This window comes from Manis pentadactyla, chromosome 8 (assembly GCF_030020395.1).
Source record: "Manis pentadactyla isolate mManPen7 chromosome 8, mManPen7.hap1, whole genome shotgun sequence".
In the NCBI taxonomy this organism is placed as follows: domain Eukaryota; kingdom Metazoa; phylum Chordata; class Mammalia; order Pholidota; family Manidae; genus Manis; species Manis pentadactyla.
The window spans coordinates 131,893,241-131,915,348 of record NC_080026.1 but is presented as its reverse complement, the minus strand read 5'-3'; the positions used below and the strand labels follow the sequence as shown (position 1 = coordinate 131,915,348).

At 35.8% G+C, this 22,108-nt stretch overlaps 1 protein-coding gene across 5 annotated transcripts in view; it reads right to left on the bottom strand.

The window, feature by feature from the left end:
- Positions 1 to 22,108, bottom strand: part of PLEKHA1 (pleckstrin homology domain containing A1) — a 54,773-nt gene that overhangs the window by 6,000 nt on the left and 26,665 nt on the right. For 4 of the 5 annotated variants that reach the window (XM_036898615.2, XM_036898616.2, XM_036898614.2 and 1 more), the window contains 6 exons: positions 16,548 to 16,645; positions 10,212 to 10,337; positions 4,451 to 4,594; positions 2,866 to 2,934; positions 1,406 to 1,470; positions 728 to 791 (listed from right to left, as the gene is read on the bottom strand). In XM_036898615.2, coding sequence (XP_036754510.1) covers positions 728 to 791; positions 1,406 to 1,470; positions 2,866 to 2,934; positions 4,451 to 4,594; positions 10,212 to 10,337; positions 16,548 to 16,645 — 566 coding nt within the window. Of the gene's footprint in view, positions 1 to 727; positions 792 to 1,405; positions 1,471 to 2,865; positions 2,935 to 4,450; positions 4,595 to 10,211; positions 10,338 to 10,771; positions 11,132 to 16,547; positions 16,646 to 22,108 lie in introns of those variants that run through there. The other variant, XM_036898617.2, reaches the window with a different exon arrangement.

Here is a 22,108-nt window from a genome sequence, read left to right as displayed (position 1 = left end):
TTTCTAAAAGGTTTTCAGAGAATTTTTAATGATGTGGAAAAAAATGACAATATATAAAACAAATAGGATATAACACTATACTTAATATGATCCCCTACTTCTTATAAAAAGATGTCTTTAAAAAGGCTATAAAAAAATAAGAATGGATGCCTGAATGGGGGATTCTGTGTTTTATAAACTACCATTTTCTTCATATTTTGCTTTTTTCCATATATTCTGCAGTAAGTATATGTAACTTTTATAAAACAAAAACAAATGTTCTTTTATGAATCTTTCAATCTAAAAAATTCAATGTGGTAAGTAAAAAGTATACTTTAAACTTACAAACAGGATGCTTATCTACCATTAGTGAAACTATGAGATCTACTATCTACATTCACTAAGGGTATTTGAGTTCTCTTTATCAAATTACCAAGAAATGATATAATCAAAATTCCAAAATATGTGCAAAAATAATCCAAATTGAAAGCTAGCATCTTAATCAAATAGCATTTCCCTTCCTCCAAATATGACTTAATTCTATTCAATAATTCACAACAAATACCCCTATTTGCTGCACATATGACCTACCAATAATCTTATATCTAACTTTTTTTCAGCTGGTGAATTACAGTCATTAGATTTTTTGCTTATTCTTATAAGCAACAAAGTATATTTATGCTTACTTCACCTCTAAATTACTGATTTCTTATTAGAAGGATCTACAATCTTCAAACAGGTATCTTACCTGCACATAGAAAGTTCGAAAGGATGTTACAATTTCAAAGAGGTTGTCCCTCATCATTATGTCACTGTTAACAAAAAAAAAGTTTTTCCAATTGTACTTAAACTGCAGTTGTGTAATAGTTATTCTTTCACTTGTTTATCCAGTACCACATGTATGTCAACAAGAAAATCAATATTAGAAGTAAAATACTGATTTAATTTAAAACCAAATTATTTTTCAATTTATTTTTGTATTACATTTTACCTATTTTATATAGTTGTATATAGTTTCAGCACCAACTAAGTTTAAATTCAGTTCTCAACTGTGAAGAAATAAGTTTGCTCTAAGAAACTGGTACAGTTAATGCATTTTCTTATAAAGCTCTATGCTGCAGCAACCTCAAAGTACTAAAATAAATAATACATCAACTTGCCAAATATAATGGAAGTCATTCACATTAATTTTTTTCTATCAGCAAGCTTAAGGTCTGTTTCCTAATTTTTAGTTTTCAAATAAAACAAAAAAATTAGTATTTTAGTCTGAGGGTTTTGAAAATTCTGGCATATCCCAACTATAAAGAATTAAAATAATACTAGAGGTAACACAAAAAAATCCCACCTATCAGCACAACTATCACACTGAGGCACTAATGTGCATTAATGAAGTCACGCCAGGGCCCCAGTAAAAGCTGGTACTTACCTCTGCTTACATTCCTGGACTTTATGAACCTCTTTAAGTGGTATTACGCGAAGAGGTTCCTTTTCCTGGCAAAAAACCAAACAGATATGTGACATATATTCTTAAAATCTTTTTTAGGGTTAGTTGTCCTATTTGGAGATCTATGAAAATTAAGTTTCTTTATTAAAGCACATCTAAGACATTAATCTAACTTACTGAACCATCCAGCATCAGAACAGCTCAAATACTGTAACTTCATACTGTTTGAAACAAGGAAACTGGCACATAACCCATATTCACATTATTTCTGGATTTAATGACAGTGTAGCTTATTAGCAGCTGTTAACCTTCGGACTTTTCCCTGACATACCCCTATGTACCAAGTAGTGCAGTACCTTCCCTTGGAATGTTATTTTGATATAGAAGGTGCCAGAGTAGCACATACCCAGCTTCTTTTGAGTTTAATTTGTCATTTTAAGAATATCACTTTTATATATTATTAAAATATAATTTCATATAAAATATCATATACAGTATTAAAAGACATTATTTTAATAACACAATTAATTGAACACTTACTAAATGCCAGGACAACTGCTAGGTATTAAATGCATTATCTCACTTAAACAACCCTACAATACATGCACTATTTTTCACCTGAGGAAATGGAGGATTACACACATTAAGTACCTCACCTAAGATTAGAAAAATAGATATAAGATATAAACATAAGTAGTTTGCTTCAGTGCACAGAGCTAGGGAGTATATTATATACATATAGACATGAATGCATTTGTATCGTATTTCTTCATCTATCTGTATATGTTAAAAGTGCACATCAATACATCCAATTCCAATCTAATACAAAAGTTTTCTCCTTTTTCATATTTATTACTTCTTTCTTTGACAATGAGAAACTTGGCTTCCAGTATCCTAAATATATGTCCTTATTTTATCAGTAAGTGTATATGGAATCCTTCTCCCATTTCTGCCACCTCACTTTCTCCCCAACACAGATGCCCTCTTCTTCCTACTCCCTGCTCGACTAACCCCCAAAAAGGCAGGCATCCCTGTCCTGGTTGGGCCCTGACTGCCCACACCAGGCTACTCTAGTTCCTTCTGCCCCCACCTACACACAGAGTTAAATGTTGACTTTCAGAGACTCACTTCTTTCCACCACCTCCTCCAGTGCCCCTTTAGAGGAAATTTGCAGACTGAGGGGTTCTGATTTTTAATTCTTTCAAGGTGGAATGGCTTTGAAGATATGATCTTTTTTGCTTAGGATATATTTTACAAAATTATTATTAACCCAAAGTATCACAACACAATAAACTGAACAGTATCCACCTCTCAAAACCAGAGTTTAATTACTGTATTTTAAAAATAGAAAACAGGACAAGAAATGTCATGTATATATATAACTACCACAGTGTGACACTTCTCAACCATTTCAAAGCAACATTTATGACAAAGCAACATACCAGTTCAGATTTGAAGTAGCCTATTGTGTTTTCATCCAATTGAAAGTATCTTCTCTTCCAGTTTTTCATCTAGCAGAGATGAACACAGACATAAGACTTCTGTTTCTAAGAATGTCAAATGTTAATAACCACTTAATTATTCTGATATGAACCCACAATCAGAAATGTCAAGCATGAAAAACCTCAGAAATGTCCCTTGGTGAGGAGATACATGAAACTTTCTCTCTTTCACTACTCAGGCCTTGAACTCCTAATTCAACCTTGGTGGCCGGCTTTCAGCCTTTATTATATGATTTTATAATAAGATTTCGTATTTTTAATTGCTCCAAAAGTCTTTAAAAAAAAGAAATTCCCCATCCTTCCCATTCTGCCCACTCCCAAGTAAATGTTATCAAGAGTTCAAGAGCAACCACAGGAAATGTTATTAAACCACATAAAGTTTCTCCATCTGTAAAATATATGAATCCTTCTCCAGACACTTTGTACTTAGTAGTAAAAGCAATAAATATTTAATAAAGTGAACCTACTCTGTACAAATATTTTTTGTCAATGAAAAGAAGTTTTTGTGAAAGCACTTTAATATCTCTAAGGGGTGTTATTTTGGACTTAAAACAACAACAAAAAAAGAGTGTGTGCCCTTAAAAGCCCTAATTAACACACAGGTAAGTCACAATCTGATGAGAATTCTGACCTTACCTGTAGACATGCGATGGGTAAGAAGCCTCCATCCCTCCCCTTCATTTCCCTTAACCTTTAACCTTAAGAAGCTCAAACAATTACGCCTAAAAGAACTTTCCCATGGCTGACCTAAGAAAGTGATGTGAAGTCAAACAGAACTACCAGTAGAGTTTTAAGTATTTCTTTAGTCATCGATTTTTTTCTTTTATTTTAAACTTTAAAGTTTATTTCCTCATGAAACTTTATAAAGATTTAGTTCCCACTCAGAAAAAAGAAAATGACAAATTTTAGAAAAGTACTTTGGAACTTGAGAAATACTGGTAAATTTACTTGCTCTTCCTACAATTCCCCATCATGGATCTGACTGTGTGTTCTTACTGAGGACCAGGTGTTCTGCTAAGTACTATCTTAATTTACACCTTTCGAAAAACCTCTGGATGATAGTTTTTATATGATTTTCCTTAAAAGAAATTGAGAGCCTGAGAGGTTAAGTACCCAAGGTCAGAGGTCTTTCAACTGAGGTTAGCACAAAACCAACTGAGTGAGTCTTCCACTCCTCTGCTCCCCGCTTTTCCTGCCATCTTTGTACTAGAGTTCTCTTTCTCTGACCACTCCAAAGGAGTAGAAAATAAATAGAAAAACTTTCTGGAGTAAATCTAAACTGTTAGGAGAGTTCATTTAAAACTGAAGGCCAGAGGTAATAAAGCATCAACTTACCCAGCTGCCCATAAACGGAGAAAATATTATCACTGAGTTATGAACACAGAATAACCCCTATTTCATCTCCTGACTCCTCTTGAACATGCTGGTCTCTCAGTTTGGTTTTTCACAAAACAATTTGTACACTGAGAGTTTGCTAATACATTGCCGTTTTTTATTATTGCATATATTTCGTCAAGCTACTCACCACTGCTCCTTGTTTCACACAATATCCAGCTTTGATAACTGCACTATCTGAAGGTGGTTTAGGAGGAAAGTAAGGAAGATGGCTTTGTGACCGTTTCAAATTGTTTCTGTCAATACTTTCACCACATTCATTTACTTCTTCTTTCTAAAATGAAGCAAAATAAAGAAATTCTTTCTTGCTTGCTTAACTTCAAAGCATATTTGTATTCCATGTTGTTATCCTAATAGAAAATCTTCAAATCTAGTCTCAGTTCAGTTAGGAACACCGGTTTTGAAGCAATGAGTTTTCTAATTAATTTGAGATATTTAATCATAATTTCCACATTATTGATTAAACCACAGATTTCTAGTTCTCTTTTCTGCCAAAGTCTTGCCATGAGTGCTTTTTTTTTGGTGGAGGTAGGAAGGTAAATAGGGAGTGGGGGTTAACTTATCATTTTGAAAGAAGTATATAGATCCACAGGAAGATATAAAAAGTAAAACAAAACAAACAAAACATACAGGAGGGCCCTATACACCCCTTCAACTGGTCCCCCCAATAGGGAAACTAACTATAGTACATTAACAGAACTGACAATGGAACATTGCACACCTTACTCGGATTTCACCAGTTTTACGTGCACTCTCTGTTTATGCATCTTTCTAAGAAACTTCATCACATGCAGATTTGTGTAGCCACCACCACAACCAATACGCAAAAGTGTTCAACAGCACAAGACTCCCTTGTGTTACCCCTTTAGAACCCTTATCACCAATCCCTCGGCAACCACTAACTTGTTCTCCATCTTTGTTATTTTGACATTAAAGAATACAATATAGATGGAATCACACAGCAGGTGACCTTCTGAGACTGGTTTTTTTCATTCAGCATAAATCTCTGGAGATTCATCCAGGTTGCTTCTTCTATCAATAGTTTGTGCCTTATTGCTGAGTAGTATTTTATGGTTTGGATTTAACCATTCACCCCCTAAAGGGCATCTGAGTTATTTCCAGTTTTTCACCTATTAGGAATAAAGCTGCTATGCACATTCATGGATAGGTTTTTGTGCAAACATAAGTCTTCAATTCTCTAAGATAAATGCATAGGAGTACAAATACTAGGTAGTATAGTAATTGCAAGTTTTTCTTTTATAAAAAAACTGCCAAACTGTCTACCAGAGTGACTGTATTATTTCACATTTACCAGCAATGTATGAGTGATTTAATTTCTCCTCATCCTTGTGTTATCATTAATTATTTGGGTCATTCTGCTGGGTAGACAGTGATACTATTTCCCTACTGGCTAATGACAGTGAATATCCATCTAGTGTTTATTTGCTATCTGTGTATCTTTTATTTGCTATCTGTGTATCTTTTATCTATTGGTGAGATGAATTCTGAAATCAAAATTCAGAAATCATGAATTCTGCCCTTTTTCTAATTGGACTGTTTGATTTTCTTACTGTTGAGTTGTGACAGTCCTTCATATATTCTAGATACAAGTGCTTTCTTGATCTGTGGTTTGCAAATACTTTCTCTCTGTAGTTTTTCTTTCCATCCTCTTAACAGGATCTTTTTTTTTAATTAAAGTATCATTGATATACAATCTTATGTTGGTTTCAAATATACAACACAGTGGCTCAACAATTACCCATATTATTAAATCCTCACCCCCTCTACTGTGGTCACCATCTATCAACATAGTAAGATGTTACAGAATCATTAACTGTATTCTCCATGCTGTACTACCATCTCCATGACCAGCTTACACTGTGATTGCAAATTATTGTGCCCCTTTATCCCCTTCACCCTGCCCCCCACCCTCCCCAACCCCTCCCCTTCTGTAAACACTAGTCCCTTCTCCATGTCTATGAGTCTACGGCTATTTTGTTCCTTCTGTTTTGCTTTGTTTTTATACTCCACAAATAAGTAAAATCACATGGTATTTGTCTTTCTCTGCCCGGCTTATTTCACTGAGCATACCTTCTACATCCATTCATGTTGTTGCAAATGGGAGGATTTTTCTTTTCTTTTTATGGCTGAATAATATTTCATTGTGCATATGTACCACAGCTTCTTTATCCATTCATCTATTGATGGACACTTAGGTTGCTTCCATTTCTTGACTACTGTATATTGTGCTGCAATGAACATACAGGGGTGCATATGTCTTTTTGAATCTGGTTATCTTGTTTTCTTTGGGTAAATTCCTAGGAGTGGAATTACTGAGTCAAGTGGTATTTCTATATTTAGTTTTTTGAGGAACCTCCATATTGCTTTCCACAATGGTTGCACCAGTTTACATTCCCACCAATACTGTAGGAGGGTTCCCATTTCTCCACATCCTTGCCAGCATTTGTTATTTGTCTTTTGGATAGTGGCCAACCTAACTGGTGTGAAGTGATACCTAGTTGTGGTTTTAATTTGGATTTCCCTGATGATTAACGATGTGGAGTACCTTTTCATGTGCCCATTGGCCATTTGTATTTCTTCTTTGGAGAAGTGCCTGTTCAGGTCCTTTGCCCATTTCTTAATTGGGTTATTTGTTTTCAGGGTGTTGAGGCCTATGAGTTCTTTATATATTCTGGATGTTAACCCCTTATCAGATGAGTCATTTATCAATATATTCTCCCATACTGTAGGGTACCTTTTTGTTCTGCTGATGGTGTTCTTTGCTGTACAGAAGCTTTTTAGTTTGATGTAGTCCCACTTATTCATTTTTTACTTTCTTTCCCTTGCCCGAGATGTGTCCAGGAAAAAGTTGCTTATGCTTATAATCATTCAAGAGATTTCTGCCTGTGTTGTTTTCTTCTCAGAGTTTTATGTTTTCATGGCTCACATTCAGGTATTTGATCCATTTCAAGTTTACTTTTTTTTTTTTTTTTTTTTTTTTTCAAGTTTACTTTTGTGTATGGAGTTAGACAATTCAGTTTCATTCTCTTACAGTTAGTTGTCCAGTTTTCCCAACACCAGTTGTTGAAGAGGCTGTCTTTTCCCTATTGTATATTCATGGCTCCTTTATTGCATATTAATTGACCATATACATGCATAGGTTTATATCTGGGCTCTCTATTCTGTTCCACTGATCAAAAGGGTCTTTCATAGAGCAAACATTTTTAATTTTGATGAGGTCCAATTTATCCATTTTTTTCCATTTGTGGATTATGCTTTTCATGTTAAGTCTAAAAACTCGTTAGAAAATTTTCTTCATTCTTTTCTAAAAGTTGTGTAATTTAATTTTTTTTTACATAGAAGTTCAGCACTATTGAAACGCTATCTACGTTTACTCATGTTTTCATGCTCCCCAAAGCATTGGCTTCCTATTTATTTATAATATACAACACATGTGACAATCTAGAATCCCATAAACCAACCAAAGGTGTATTTTCAAGAACTTCTACATTTCAAGAGAAAAACTAAATACTCAAATAGTATCTGGAGGAATTTTCAACCTATTCTACATTTAGACAGGTTAATAACACTAATTATATACTTAACTTTGTAATCCCAGTGCTAAACTGGCTGCTAACCCAATGGTTACTGAAGAAATTAAGCAAGCAAATGAGATTTGACATTTTCTTGGTAACATATCATTTAAACACTTTCATAATGAGTGAATACTACTTTTAATTTAAAAAACTATGTTGCAAAATGGTAAAGCAATAAAATTCTTTGGGATTTTTAAAATATGCACCTGCCATGGAATCTTAAAACCTACTAAACAATCTATACCAAAATTAAAACACAAGAAAATCTTAATTCTATACAAAATTAAAACAGCCACAGATACACACTACTACAATATCTTAATATAACTATATAAAAATTATGTTACCCTTTATATCAACATAAGATATAACATAGGTAAAAGCAGCTTAGTCTAACTATATCTTAATCAGAACTCTTACAAGTTAAAGTTATTACTTTAAAAAGAAAGAGTGACTACACATATACAAGATCTTTTTTTATCCAACTTCGGTGAAAAATGTAAGCCTCCATTAGAGCAAGGATTTTTGTCCATTAATATACCCTTTGCCTATAAGAAAGCAAGCATTCAATAATTGATTAATATGGTAAGAATTCTTTTTCTACTAATCACTCTTCTTAACAAAATACCTGAAAAATATGATGCATAATACAATTTTAAAAGTTTATAAAGTGCCAAAGCCTATTAAGTCCAAAAAGGCATACAGGTGTCCAACACTGGCAATACCATCATGTGAAAACTCTTGGTTTCTCAACTGCTAATAATTTCATTTGCATTACAAATTCACTCAATAGCAACACAGAAATTTAAGTTCATTTAGGTTTGAATGTCATCAAACTTTTAAGTAAATTTATATTTTTCCAAGATTCAACTTAGCATATTAGCACTTTTGGGAAAGAACTGAGTCAAAATTCCAGTTCTCTGTTTGACTTACCTAGGCCTGGTTGCAGAGAACAGGTCTAAAAAATTACACATATTTGACTCAGCAATTTTATTTCTAGGAATTTATCTTAAAAAAAAAAACATTCTCTATGTCTCTAAAGTTTATGCTAAAAGATGTTCATCATAGCATTTATGAGACAATAGAAAATGTACATTGGTCTCTGTCCCTGGTTCCTGGCACAGGGCTCCTAAAACCCTTGCAAATTCCTAAGTGACAGGAGCACTAGGAGCATCTCTTGTTCTAATGAGGTAATTCTGGGTGGGCTCCTGGATGGCTCCTGAAGGCGGGCTAGTCACCAGAAAGACTAAACCATGATCTTGGAATTTTTAGTCCCAGCCTCCATTCTCCAGAGAGAGGAGAGAGGCTGGGAACAATTAATGGTCAATCATGCCTATGTGATGAAACCCCCATAAAAATCTCAAGAGTGTGGTTTGGAGAGCTTCTGGGTTGAATGCATGCAGGTGCTGCAAGAGTGCCAGGGGAAGACATGGAAGCCCCTTCCACACATACTGCCCTACCTATCTCTTCCATCTGGCTGTTCATCTTCTATCCTTTATCATATCCTTTTGTAATAACCATTAAACAGTAAGTAAACTGTTTCCCTGAGTTCTGTGAGCCACTAGGGAAGAGGCTATGAGAACCTCTGACTTACATCCCATTGGTCAAAAGCACAGGTATTAACCTGGACTTTCAATTGGCATCTGCAGGTGCATTGGCGGGGGAAAAGGGAGCAATCTGGTGGGACTGAGCCCTTAACCTGTAGGATCCAGATAGATAGTGTCAGAATTGAGTTAATTGTAGGATACCAGCTGGTATGCAAAAGTGCTTGGTGTGAGATAAATACCCACACATCTGGTGTGAAAACAGTGAGTGTGATAGTGGTATGACAGTAAAGGAGAATCATAGGAAGAGTTGTTTTTTCCTACTCATACTGTCTGTAAAAGAAAAAGGCAAAAGAACTCTGTCCAACAACAGAGGATTTATAAACTATGGTAAATTCATGGCAAAACTACTATACAGTCATTCAAAATGATGTGGAATAATTTTTGATGACTTAGAAAATGTTTGAGATATAAGTGAAAAAAGCTATTTACAAAGTATCTTTATTTCTGGGGGCAAAGATACACAGAAGAAAGGCTCAGAGAAAGTATGAGAGGCATTAAGTGTTGTTTATCTGTGATTTCCAAAATTTTACAATAAACATATTTTTGAAATAAATACACAGACACACACACAAATTTTTATTGACTACTATATTAATTCAGTAAAGATGTTCTGTTTTAGTTTTCATAACAATATAAAATCAATATACAGTACTTCAACCATCACACAATAGAAGAACAAATTTATTACCTGAGTTGGAGTAATGATGGGTACTCCACCAACGATGTCAGTTCTGTAAGACACTTGTTTCTTCCCACATTCACCTTGGCGACTCAGGTTCTCAGAATGAGGGTGTGAGTCCGACTGCTTTGGTACCTAAAATAATAGGTCAGATGAATCATTTTGCAAACAGCACAATATTATATGTACATACTGTATTTGCAACCCTCTTTTATCACAGATATTTCCAACTAAGTGTCCAGTTATATATAATTGACATACATAAAAATTATTTATAATGTATATGTATATGCCCTTTAAGTCCTCTTACTAATCCTTCTGTTACAAGAACACTTTATAATACAGCCATCATTAAATTACTGAGGGCTTACTTGGGCAGGTACTATTTCATATAATTTTCCATTTGATTCTCCTGCCAACCCTATGCATAGGAGCACTATCTTCTCCACAGCAGCAGTTAAGAAAACAGAGGCTCAGAGGATTAGGGAATGTAGGTTTACATCCTGGCTATACAACGTTCCAGCTAAATTGTGTAACTCTCTTTGGCATTCTACCACTATACTACACACCCTGTTTATTAGAGCACATGACATTGTATTACAGCTTGTGCTGTTATCTTTCCCTTTCCTCCGTCCCTGCCCATGAGTCTGGAAAGTCTCTGAGGACAAGGATTGTGGCAAATTCATCATTACTGGCTTCAGGACAGTCTACTACTGAAAACACAGTAAGTATTCCATAAATGTTGAAAGACTGATGCAGTAGATGAATCTAAAATCAGCAGGAAAAAGAAAAAACACTTAACATCAGTTAAAAGTCAAAATGTTCAGAATAACTTAAAACTTCTTAGGAATTTTTAAAAAGGAATTCCAATACTCATATCAGTGATAAATCACTCACTGACTTATCAACTATATATATATATTAATTTATATATATATATATATACAGGATAAACAATGACTGTGGCAGCAGCAGAATTTCATATTAACACCTCACTAAAGCAAATTAAAGAACCAAAGGTATCACACAAGTTTAATACACATTTTAGCTTTTCTTATATGGCCTAATCAGGGCATAAGCTACTTGGCTAATCAATAATTCTGTTGATAGATGTTTCATGTAGTCTGGACTTGAATTATAAATTTTTGAAGCTTTGAATAAAACGTAATAAAAAATGATCACACTTAAAACCACAATGAGTTATCACCTCACACCAGTTGGAACGGCTAACATTGAAAAGACAAGGAACAGCAAATGCTGGTGAGGATGTGGAGAAAGGGGAACCCTCCTACACTGCTGGTGGGACTATAAATTGGTTCAACCTTTGTGGAAAGCAGTATGGAAGTTCCTCAAAAAACTAAAAATAGAAATACCATTTGACCCAGGAATTCCACTCCTAGGAATTTACCCAAAGAAAACAAGATCCCAGATTCAAAAAGAGAGATGCACCCCTATGTTTATTGCAGTACTATTTGCAATAGCCAAGAAATGGAAGCAACCCAAGTGTCCACCAGTAGATGAATGGATAAAGAAGATGTGGTGGTACATATACACAGTGGAATATTATTCAGCCATAAGAGAAAAACAAACCCTACCATTTGCAACAACATGGATGGAGCTAGAGGGTATTATGATCAGTGAAATAAGCCAGGTGGAGAAAGACAAGTACCAAATGATTTCCCTCATTTGTGGAGTATAATAACGAAGAAAAACTGAAGGAACAGAACAACAGCAGCAGACTCACAGACTCCAAGAAGGAAACAGCAGTAACCAAAGGGGAGAAGTAGGGGAGGGTGGATGGGGAGGGAGGGAGGCAGGGAGGGAGAGGAGGATTGAGGGGCATTATGATTGGTACACATGGTGTGTGGTGGGGGGTCATGAGGAAGACAGTGTAGCACAGAGAAGACAAGTAGTGACTCTGTGGCTTCTTACTATGGGGATGGACAGTGACTGCAATGGGGTGTGAGGGGACTTGATAATACGGGTGAATGTGCTAACCACAATGTTTTTCATGTGAAACCTTCATAAGAATGTGTATCAGTGATACCTTACCTTAATAAAAAAAAATGCTCACACACCCATTATGCTACTGAGCATTATATTAAATGCCCCTGGAGCTGCTTCCCTCAACCCGCCGGCTTTTCCCCCCAGCTTCACGAGCCCCCTCCCCGCCATACTTACACTGCAATGCCAGTCCACTGGCAGATGCGCAAGTGCAAGAGGAAGAGGAATGAATCCTGATCTGAAGGGGAATGCCTCCAGAATTCTAAGAGTTGTTTCTAAGAGGTTGTACATTTCCAAGTGCTTTTTAAAGACAATACAGTAATGGATAGAATTTTATTTCACAAGATTTCCATAAATGCTTAAGTGCCAAAGTGCTACAAAGGACACTACACTTGGAAACAATTCGGTAAGGAAGCTCATTGTGTTTCCCATGAACAGCATCATGTATTTTGATTACTCTGAAAGAGAAAATGTGACCAAGTTATCCCACTAAGAACAGAATATAGTATTAAGGGAATTTGAAACCAGAGAGATTCTGAGTTATCTATTCAACTGTATTAGCTGAATGTGATGCTAATAGGTGACCCATATAAAAAAAGTGATTCCCCCTTTCAAGAAGTTGAATTTAGTCATATATGGGAATTTCCTATGAAAAACCTTTAATACAACCTTAAAAATATATTGAAATTCACATTGGTTTTTCCATTTTTCTTCCAGAAATGATAGCATATTGAATCTTTGTCTATGTTGTTAAGCCCACTGCTTCTAATTTGTTCTTATAAGAAAGCAAAATGCTAAATTCAGCATTAATTTCAATATTAGAGTTCAATGATTAACTTAGAATTGCATTTTACCATAAAAATTATGTGAATTATAATCATGTCCTAAGAAAAAGAAAAATACAAGCAAAACACCCACAAATATACCAACTCTCTTAAAAATTCTTAATGAAGAGTTAGTCTAAATTCAATCATTAAAATAAACGTATTTCCAGGACAAAAAAAAAAGAATCAGCCAACTATTTAATGAGAATCAGAAAAGATATCTCACTAGACAGATAGTATCAAAGGCCCTGAACACCCTTGGTTTCACTGCATACTGCCTTCTTTCCCTCTCCCAGGCTTTCTTTCCTCTCGTGACTATTTTTTGTGAGAAATTCGTAGGTATTTTTAGTAGGCATCTGCACGTGATCCTAACAGTAGGAAACGGAAAGGCAAAAATGACTACAGAATGAAAAGATAAACAAAATGTAGAATTACAACACGGTGTGAAGACTGAAACCAAAAGGTTCCAACACGGACTCCTGAGTGTTACAACCCTTGTGAGGGCTCCACCTATGACCTGCTGACTGAAAACCACTAGTATGAAGTGTGAAGCCCTTGCACCTTGAGGCACATGTAGCATTTTGTCAGGACCAAAGTCCTGTGTTCCCAGTTGCCAATTTAAAAAAAGAAAAAAAAAATGTGGAAATTATGCCACAACTTCAAGACACTAAATTTTAGATTAAAATCTAATACAGATTTTTAATTAAAATCCATAGTGAGAAAAGACACTTTTAAAAAATAGTAAGTTTCTGTTTAGGAATACATACATATGTATCTTGGATATCCCTCAATCAGTAGAAGACCAGAGACTGCCATAATTATGTTAATAGAAATGAATAGTTAGTTGGAAATAGACTTTAAAATTTGATGTTCCAAACTCTAGTCACTGAGTCTCCTTTCAGGATTGATTCCTCTACTACTGTTTTTTGTTTTGTTTTGTTTTTTTAATAAGAGGAAAAAAAATTTTAATGGCAGCCACCTTCAGGAAGGTAAGGAAAGCTACATACTACTGCTGGAGGATAACCTGGTAAGACGGCAAAGTACTATAATTAGGAAGGGCTAAGTAACCACTGCGCCCCTATGCAGTTTCCTCTAGCCACCTTATTCTGAAACCACAGAACTCTCAAGACCTAATTTGGTTAATTTTTTAGTTTTTTAAATTGAGTTACATGCAATGCACAAACCTCAGTGGCACAGGTTGATGAATTCTGACATGTATACATTCGTAAGCATCACCTAAATCAAGATATTAAACATTCTAATCTTTTTCCCTTTGGATTTCAATAAATATTAAGTTTATATATTGTATTGTACTCAGACCACTAAATTACAGTTGACCAAAATGTCATTTGGAGTGATTCCACAGAAAGGTAAACTGCACATATATTAAAATGTAAACTTAATTTTTCAAGGTTATCTAAATATAAATCATCAGCAATTTCCACAGGAAAGTATAACAAATTAGAGATAACACGTTAATCCACTCAGATGTGTAAAATGCATCTGGCAAGGTTTTTTTTGAAGAAAAAATTAAATAAAATGTATCTTACTAAAGTATGTTAAATTCTTTCATTGCTACTTTATGAGTAAATATTTATCTATATAAAGTTGATATTTAATGTGTTATCAATTCTATATTCACTTCAATATATTTATAATCATTTTGTTGACAAGCTAAGGATTTCTATCTTTATGTATTTATAGTTTCTAAATATGAATTATAAAAATATTACTCATAAAAGCATGAATACCAAGATTTCTCTTAAAAACCATAAAGATTTCAACATGTAAAATAAATCTGCAAGACCACAAAAGCTATTTAAAAGTCCACATACTTTGAAACATCAACAAATCAGTTTCTCCAGCACTCAAATAAGCTTAACAATGTCATTTGTAAGACAGTTTCACACCATTAATAAATTATATGTAACAATTCAGGAATCCCCCAAATGGCAGAAAGCCTGAGACATTCACTATTTTTTCTCTAAAGCACTAAGAGAGCTGTGCTGTTTATTAGTGCAAATTGTAAAAAATGAATTCATCCAGTAAAGTTACTAGATACTGTCTTTCTAAAGAAACTTTCCAATAGGGAGTATTTATTAAAAGAGTTAAAAACAATCAGTTGAGACCTGTTAAGAATATGTACTTCTGAAGCAGTTCAAAACATTGCTTTCCTGAAAGTGCACAAACCTAAAATAACTTCTGCTTCATGTACAGATCAGATGCAGTACGTGGGTGTTTTCTGTGATGTGGTAACAAGCTGTTCTGGAGCAAAACAAAAAATTCAACTTGACTCTGAGAACAGCTGTAGTTATATTAACTCTTTATTGTGTTGCAATATAAATATGGAATCACTCTTTTTAGATGGAAGCTAACAAGTGACTAACATATGCTAACTTTCAGGGCATATGTTTTTGGTTTAGGGTCGGTAAACAACTACACTTTAGTAAAAACACACTTCAATTTACACAAACCTCACACAGGAACTCCTTCCTGCCCCTTCCCATGCAGGCCTACTATGTGTTTCTACAAGTATATAAGGCAAGAAAGGTAAGGAGAGGTATAATCAGGTAACCATCTGTTTACTTGCTTATCATTACCAGGAATAAACACTCCCTAGAGGGGAAAAGTTTGCTTTTGGCTTTAGGAAAAAGAGTAATAAGGAAAGGGCTCTTATTTTCAGGAAGCCTGAGTTAAGCTCCAGGGTCAAACCATCTGATTTGGCTCACAGCACAGTTCACCAACTATGAAACCTGTAAAAGTTACTCAATCCTTCTAAGCCTCACTTTTCCAGATAATTCAGGTAAAACCTTCAGCACAAGGCCTGGCATACTGCAAATAATAAACACATATTAATGTTCATCAGAAAGCCAAAAAGAAAAGTCCAGATTGGAAGCAGGACGCCACAGCATAGAAGAGGAGGGCAAGGCGGCAAGAACTCAAAGCAAAAAAAAAGCAGGACAGGCATAAGGCTGACAGCCTGATACACACGCCACAAGAGCAGGACCCTCCAGCGGCCACAGCTCTTCAGATCCAGTCCCTTCCCTGTATGTCATTTCTAAGCCCTTCACCTCCCCTTTCTGCCCCTATCTTCAAATCCTACCCTACCTAACACCAGTGCCATTTCCAGCTTGGAAGAAGTGGGTGCCTACTGTATTACGGGTGGGCGGCAGAAAGCCTCTTCCTCTCCTCTTGAAGGAAAAACATATTCTCAAGGTAGAACTCTACATGCACTTTCTCCTAGAAACATTATTATAAGCATGGTTACAATTAACAGTAATATGTACCATTATTAGGTAAACAATGGGTTAAAAAGGTATTTATGGGCTGATTTTAAGGGCTGTTAGACATATATACAAGAAAATACATCAGTATTATAAACAGCTGTGTTAATACAAAGTTAACTTTGAGCATGCAACCTGTTGGTAAGCTGGGGACATTCAGCAGGCATATTTTCAAAATGTAAAGATAACTTCCAGACATTAAAAAACTTTCACAAAGAAAAACACATACTTACTGTGATTTTTATAGCTTTGTTCAACACATTTACCCATTCTACTAGGTCCTGCTGATCATTAGCTTGTAGGAAATATTTCCTCATCCCTGCATTCATAACTGTTGAAAGAAAAAATAAACTACAACACACAAAATTTTGCACTTTTTACCTCTAAATTTATGTTTTGCAGCAGTTGAAAAACCATGCCAGGTTCAATACTGTGACTCTCTTGGATTTGACAAAATGTTAAACCACATATAACACTGCTTTTAACACTCAATAACGTAAGTAAAACTTTTTTTTTTAATGACCATGTCTTTCCTTAAATAAAGGTTAAATTTTAAAAAAAAGGAAAAAGAAAAGAAATACCATGATATATTTAGCCAATCCCCTAATGATAGACATATAGGGTATTTCCAATTCTTGAAATTATATAAAATAGCCCAATGAAACATCACATACATATATTTCTCCATACTTGGTCTAGCATTTCCACAGGAAAAATTTCTTAACATAGACTTGTTGGATCAAAGGGAATTCACATTTAAAATTACTACAGATACTGGCAAATTGTCTTTCCAAGAGGATGAATCCATTTACATTCCTACCAAGTGTATGCAAAGAAGTATTTCATCTAATACCGATAATTAGTACCTAGGTAGTTAGGTACCTCTTATTTCAGCCCCAAAGCTCCGTGACATTGAGGCTGAAGAGTCTGAGAAAATTTTCCTCAACCTCCTTGCCAGCTCAGGCCATGTTCTGCTACGGGAAGGTACTAACGGGAGATTGGAAGGTGAGCGGGAGGTCGGGAGAGGAGGCCTGCAGACTCCCACCGCCCTCTAGCAGCAGCACACCGCTAGCTACTGCTCCAGGCTCCTCTGCCGCTCTCTATGCCAGCCTTGCAGTCCCCTCAGACTCCTCACTAATTCCTGGGTGGTGGGCCCCTCCTTCAAAGTCCTCGGGTTCTGGCAATACTACCTGTTTCATCTCCCCGGGCCCCTAGGGGTGGCAGCTGCTTCCTGCAGTTTCTAACATCTGGGTCACTTCAGCATTCCCTTTGTGCTCTTTCGGCCCTCCAATATTTCGGTAATCAATTCCCTGTAACAAACCCCTGGGTTTGAAATACCTAATGTGGTATGTTTTCCTCATTCAGGACCCTGACTGATACAGCATTCCCTGACCTAACTGATAAATAACTATACCTTATTTAAATTTGAATTTCTTTGATGATTGAGACAAATTAGTTTTACATGTTTAATGGCCATCTGTATTTGTTTTATAGGGTTTTTAAATTTATTTTCGTTACCAATACTTCTCCTGAGTTGTTCACTTATTTTTGATTGATTTATAAGAGCTTTTATATTAATCCTGATTTATTTCAAGTACTTTTCCCAGTCTGTGATTTGTCTTTTCACTTTGTTCATGGTATCTTTCATCAAATAAATACTCCATCAATTTTCCTTTGCCTTTAATAACTCTAGCTTTCTTATCATGTTTAGAATATCTCCCCAATTCAAGATTATAAAAATATTTTTTTCTAGCACTTACGTGTTTTCTTTATATTTAAAATCTTAGTACATTTAGAACTTTTTATGCAATTTAGTTTATATACACCCCTTTAGCGACGATCTGCTTGTATAAAGTAAAGCACACCTGCGCAGTTATTTACAAACTACCATAGTCAACCCCTGAATTAAAACTTATTAATTATATGTGTGCTTATTTTTAAGAAATTATTATTCTAGGAGCTAATGCATCTGAGTAACTACACTGTTGCAATTTTTGAAATACAAAAATAACTTCCAAAGTCTCCATCAAAATTTTAAATGATATATTTGCATTCAGTTGAATATGACTAAAGGAACAGGGATATGATTTCTCCTATGCACAAGATTTTTAAATTGTAAATGAGACCGAGACACTAAGCTAGAGAGCTTCCTGGGTTGGGATGATGGTCTTACAAAGGAAGTCAAATCATATATTGTGAAATGCTATAAAACAACTAATCTGGAAACTAAGGTAATTTTTAAAACACTGTGAATCAGTTCTTTTATATCTTACTAGAGAATGGAGAAATTATAAATGCCACAAATATAAGTTAAGATAAATTAGTAACTCACTAGGATACTGTATATGTCAATATGTATATAGCTTTTGTTTTTAATTTCTAACGATCAGTAAAGCAGCCTTCCATAATCTTTTTCTAGCTTAGGTTTGAAGCTGATCTTTTCCCATGATGGCTTCTTCCCCTCAGCATTGTTTTGGGCATCTGCCTAGAACAACTGAGGAGTTTGAAAAGCCCTTAGTAATACACTACTCCTACTACAAAGCAAGTGCTTCAGACAGACATTTTTTGGATGAGTATCATTTATATAAGGACCTCCTTTAAAGGAAGGGAGGCAAACATATCTCTAAAAGACTCAGCACACCTTACAGATTGAATAAAAACTCATGTGCTTTCAAGTATTACTACATGGCAGGAAGAGGCACAGTGATAATGATCAAGGGGGAAAAAAATCAGAGCCTGGAGTCAGTCAGACCTGACTAGTGCATGCATGTATAGCAACATTATCTTATAAAAATTATTTAATGTCTCTAAGCCCCGTTTTCCTCATCTATGAAATGGAATACCACCCATCTAGTCCTCAGATGTGGAGGTGACGTGTGTCAAGAAACTAGCACAGTGCTTGGGACACAATAGACCTTCTTCTTCTTCATCATCATCATCTGGAGATTTCTAAGTAAGGAAGCATTGTGGAAAACGTGAAGCAAATTACTGAAAAGTGGCATATTAGCAATGTTGGGGGAGGTGAGGACAGGGAAAGGAAGAAAAAAACTTCAATGTAAAAAAAACCCTACAAAACCTGTAAGTTCCCAAGCTTTTAAAGCAATACATGTATTTATCATGTGTAAGGAATACATCCCAGAGACTGTGTTCTTAGTACCTTTTCACTTAGAGTACTTCTTTACTTCAGTTCAAATCTTTACCATCACAGTGAACATAACAAATAGATAAAACCTGAACAAAAAACATTAGCATGACTGCAAACAAAAATCATCTCTCAACCTAGAATCAACTAGTAATGGTTCAAATATGTTACAGATTGAATGGGTGAGACAACTATTTTTTTTTTTTCAATTTTCTCTATTCCCTCCATTCTTTCTCTATTATCCAGACATTGGGCTTTCTTAATGGAGCCTCTAATTTTCTTATTTCTCTTCTTATCTAACTTTGTTCTAGTTTTAGATTTTTTTGGCTTTTTCTTCTGAGTTTTGCATTGTCTCAATTCCTTTTCTGAGTTTTGCATTGTCTCAATTCCTTTTCTGAGTTTTGCATTGCCTCAATTCCTTTTCCTATTTGATAATTCTCTCTCTTCAAATGTCACGTAATCCTGGGCTGCCTATTCATATTTAAAAACAAGGTCCTAAAAACGGAAGCTCTCTTGAATATATGCAGGGTTGCAGGCTGGTGGACTAAGCTGCATGGCAAGTTCTTTAGCATTAATGTCCAGATGTCCACGCTTATGGCTCTCTTCTCTAGGTGTTCAGTCTTACCACTTGCACCTGGCTGCCCAGCGCTCTGGGGCTGGACACAGGAAAGGGTTGCATTCAGTACGCAGACTTCCATTCAATCCCTCTACTTTCAGTTTCATGCCTCATCTCTCCCCTTCTCTAGGACTAGTGTCCCCAAGCACAGAGGCTCCCTGATTCTATTTCTGGAGATACTACACATGGCATTTCCTGCTGGGATGGGGGAAAGGCAGCTGTCTTGCTGAGCAAGATGGAAGCTGAGACTACAGGCTGTTTGACAATCAAAGTTCCTGTTCTCAGGCCCCTCTCATTGTTGCTTCCAAGCCTGTATCCAGTACCTAAGTCTACCTAGAATTGGGGTTGGGGCAGGACACCGAAAGGGCTAGCTTTTCACTGGCCTCTTCTTCTACCCTGCTCAGTCATTTACCGTTCCTCCACCCACTTCCCATCTTTATACTGTGAGTGACAGATGTCTGCTAGTTTCATCAAAAATGGTTTGAGTCTTTTGTATTCTCCCTGTTTTTGGGCAATCTGAGAAGAAACAGAGGCTTTGTGTTGCCATTCTGAATCGAAGTTGTGGTTCTGTTTTAGAAGCCAGTGCCTCCCTCTCTGTAGGCTAGCATTTTATGAATCTTTTCTCTATTCCCTCTAGTAGTAGAGAACTAATTAACTATTAGCAGACCAATAATTAACAAATTTTAATTAGTTGTTTGATTCCACCTATTCACCTATTCCAAATACCCCAATAACGGAATGTCAAATCTATTAGTGTGTATTACTATTCCTTCAAACTGTAAGTTTGAGATTTTACATTAAAAAGACTTGTTGAGAATTATGTGCATCATTAATATAAAATATAAAGCTAAATATAAAGTTCTCTGTTACCTGACTTGCCGCCAGCAGCCTTTCATTCACAAGGCTCTGAGGCATTTCCCTATTTAGTAACCAGCATTATAAATTTGTAATGAACACCTAACTTTAAAAAATGTCTTAGTGGTACCAAATACAGCATGATGGATTCTCTGAACAGCTATATTACATGCTGCTCATAACCTATTTTCTTACTGGACATATATGATTGCTATCAGATGCTCTCCCTAACCTACTGCCTACAAAAGACACCTGCACTTATCAAGCAAGAGAGAACAAAGAACTTCAACATTAATTCTACTGCAAGAAGGATATTTCATGTAAAATAGTCCCCTTTGATGTCAGGTGGCCACCCCTAATTTGGTCCCTTCCATCAATAATGTCCACTAACATACTCTCAGAGTGTATCGATTCTCCCAGCTTCAATTATCACCCACTGTTTCAACAGATTCCAAATCTCTCCTTTCTTGATCTTCAAGTTCCATCAACCACTGTCACTACAGCATTCCCATTGGGATGTTTCCCCCTTCCAAGTCCTGTCCAAACACTTGACACTATCTAATCAGCTCTCTTGGATTCCTCATTTCTTCACTTGAAGCAAACCAACCTGAAGCATGTCTCTTCAACTCCCACATAACCAGTCACCAAGTCCCTGCACTTTCCCTTCTCATGCTGTTGATCCTTCCTCTTTTTCTCACGGCCACCGCCCTAACTAGGTCCTATGTAAGGATAGTAGTATGAAAGCCACTTACCTAATCTACCTGCATCACAACCCTCCTATCCATACCAAAAAAAACCCCTTCCTTTATCTTGTTTCTACTTTCTAGATGCTCTCGATTTCTCACTGCATTTTTAAAAACAAACAAAAAAACCACTTGTCCACATATTACACCCTGACTTCTGCCTGCCTTTTTTACTTTTTAGTCTCCATTCCCTCCAGCTTCCCTGAGTGTTCAATCCCCCATGCACACCATGCTCCTCTCCTCTGCACGCCTGTCCATGTGGCCCTCCCACCTTTTCTCCCCAATGGTAAAGAATGATCAGGGTTAGTTGGCCACCAACTAAAGTGGTTCCTCATCCAGTGTGGTTCCCTGACCCCTGAGATCACCAATAAGGATTTTAAACCCTTCCTTTGTGCTTCTTTAATAGATTATACATCCCTTTATCTACTGACTGTAATA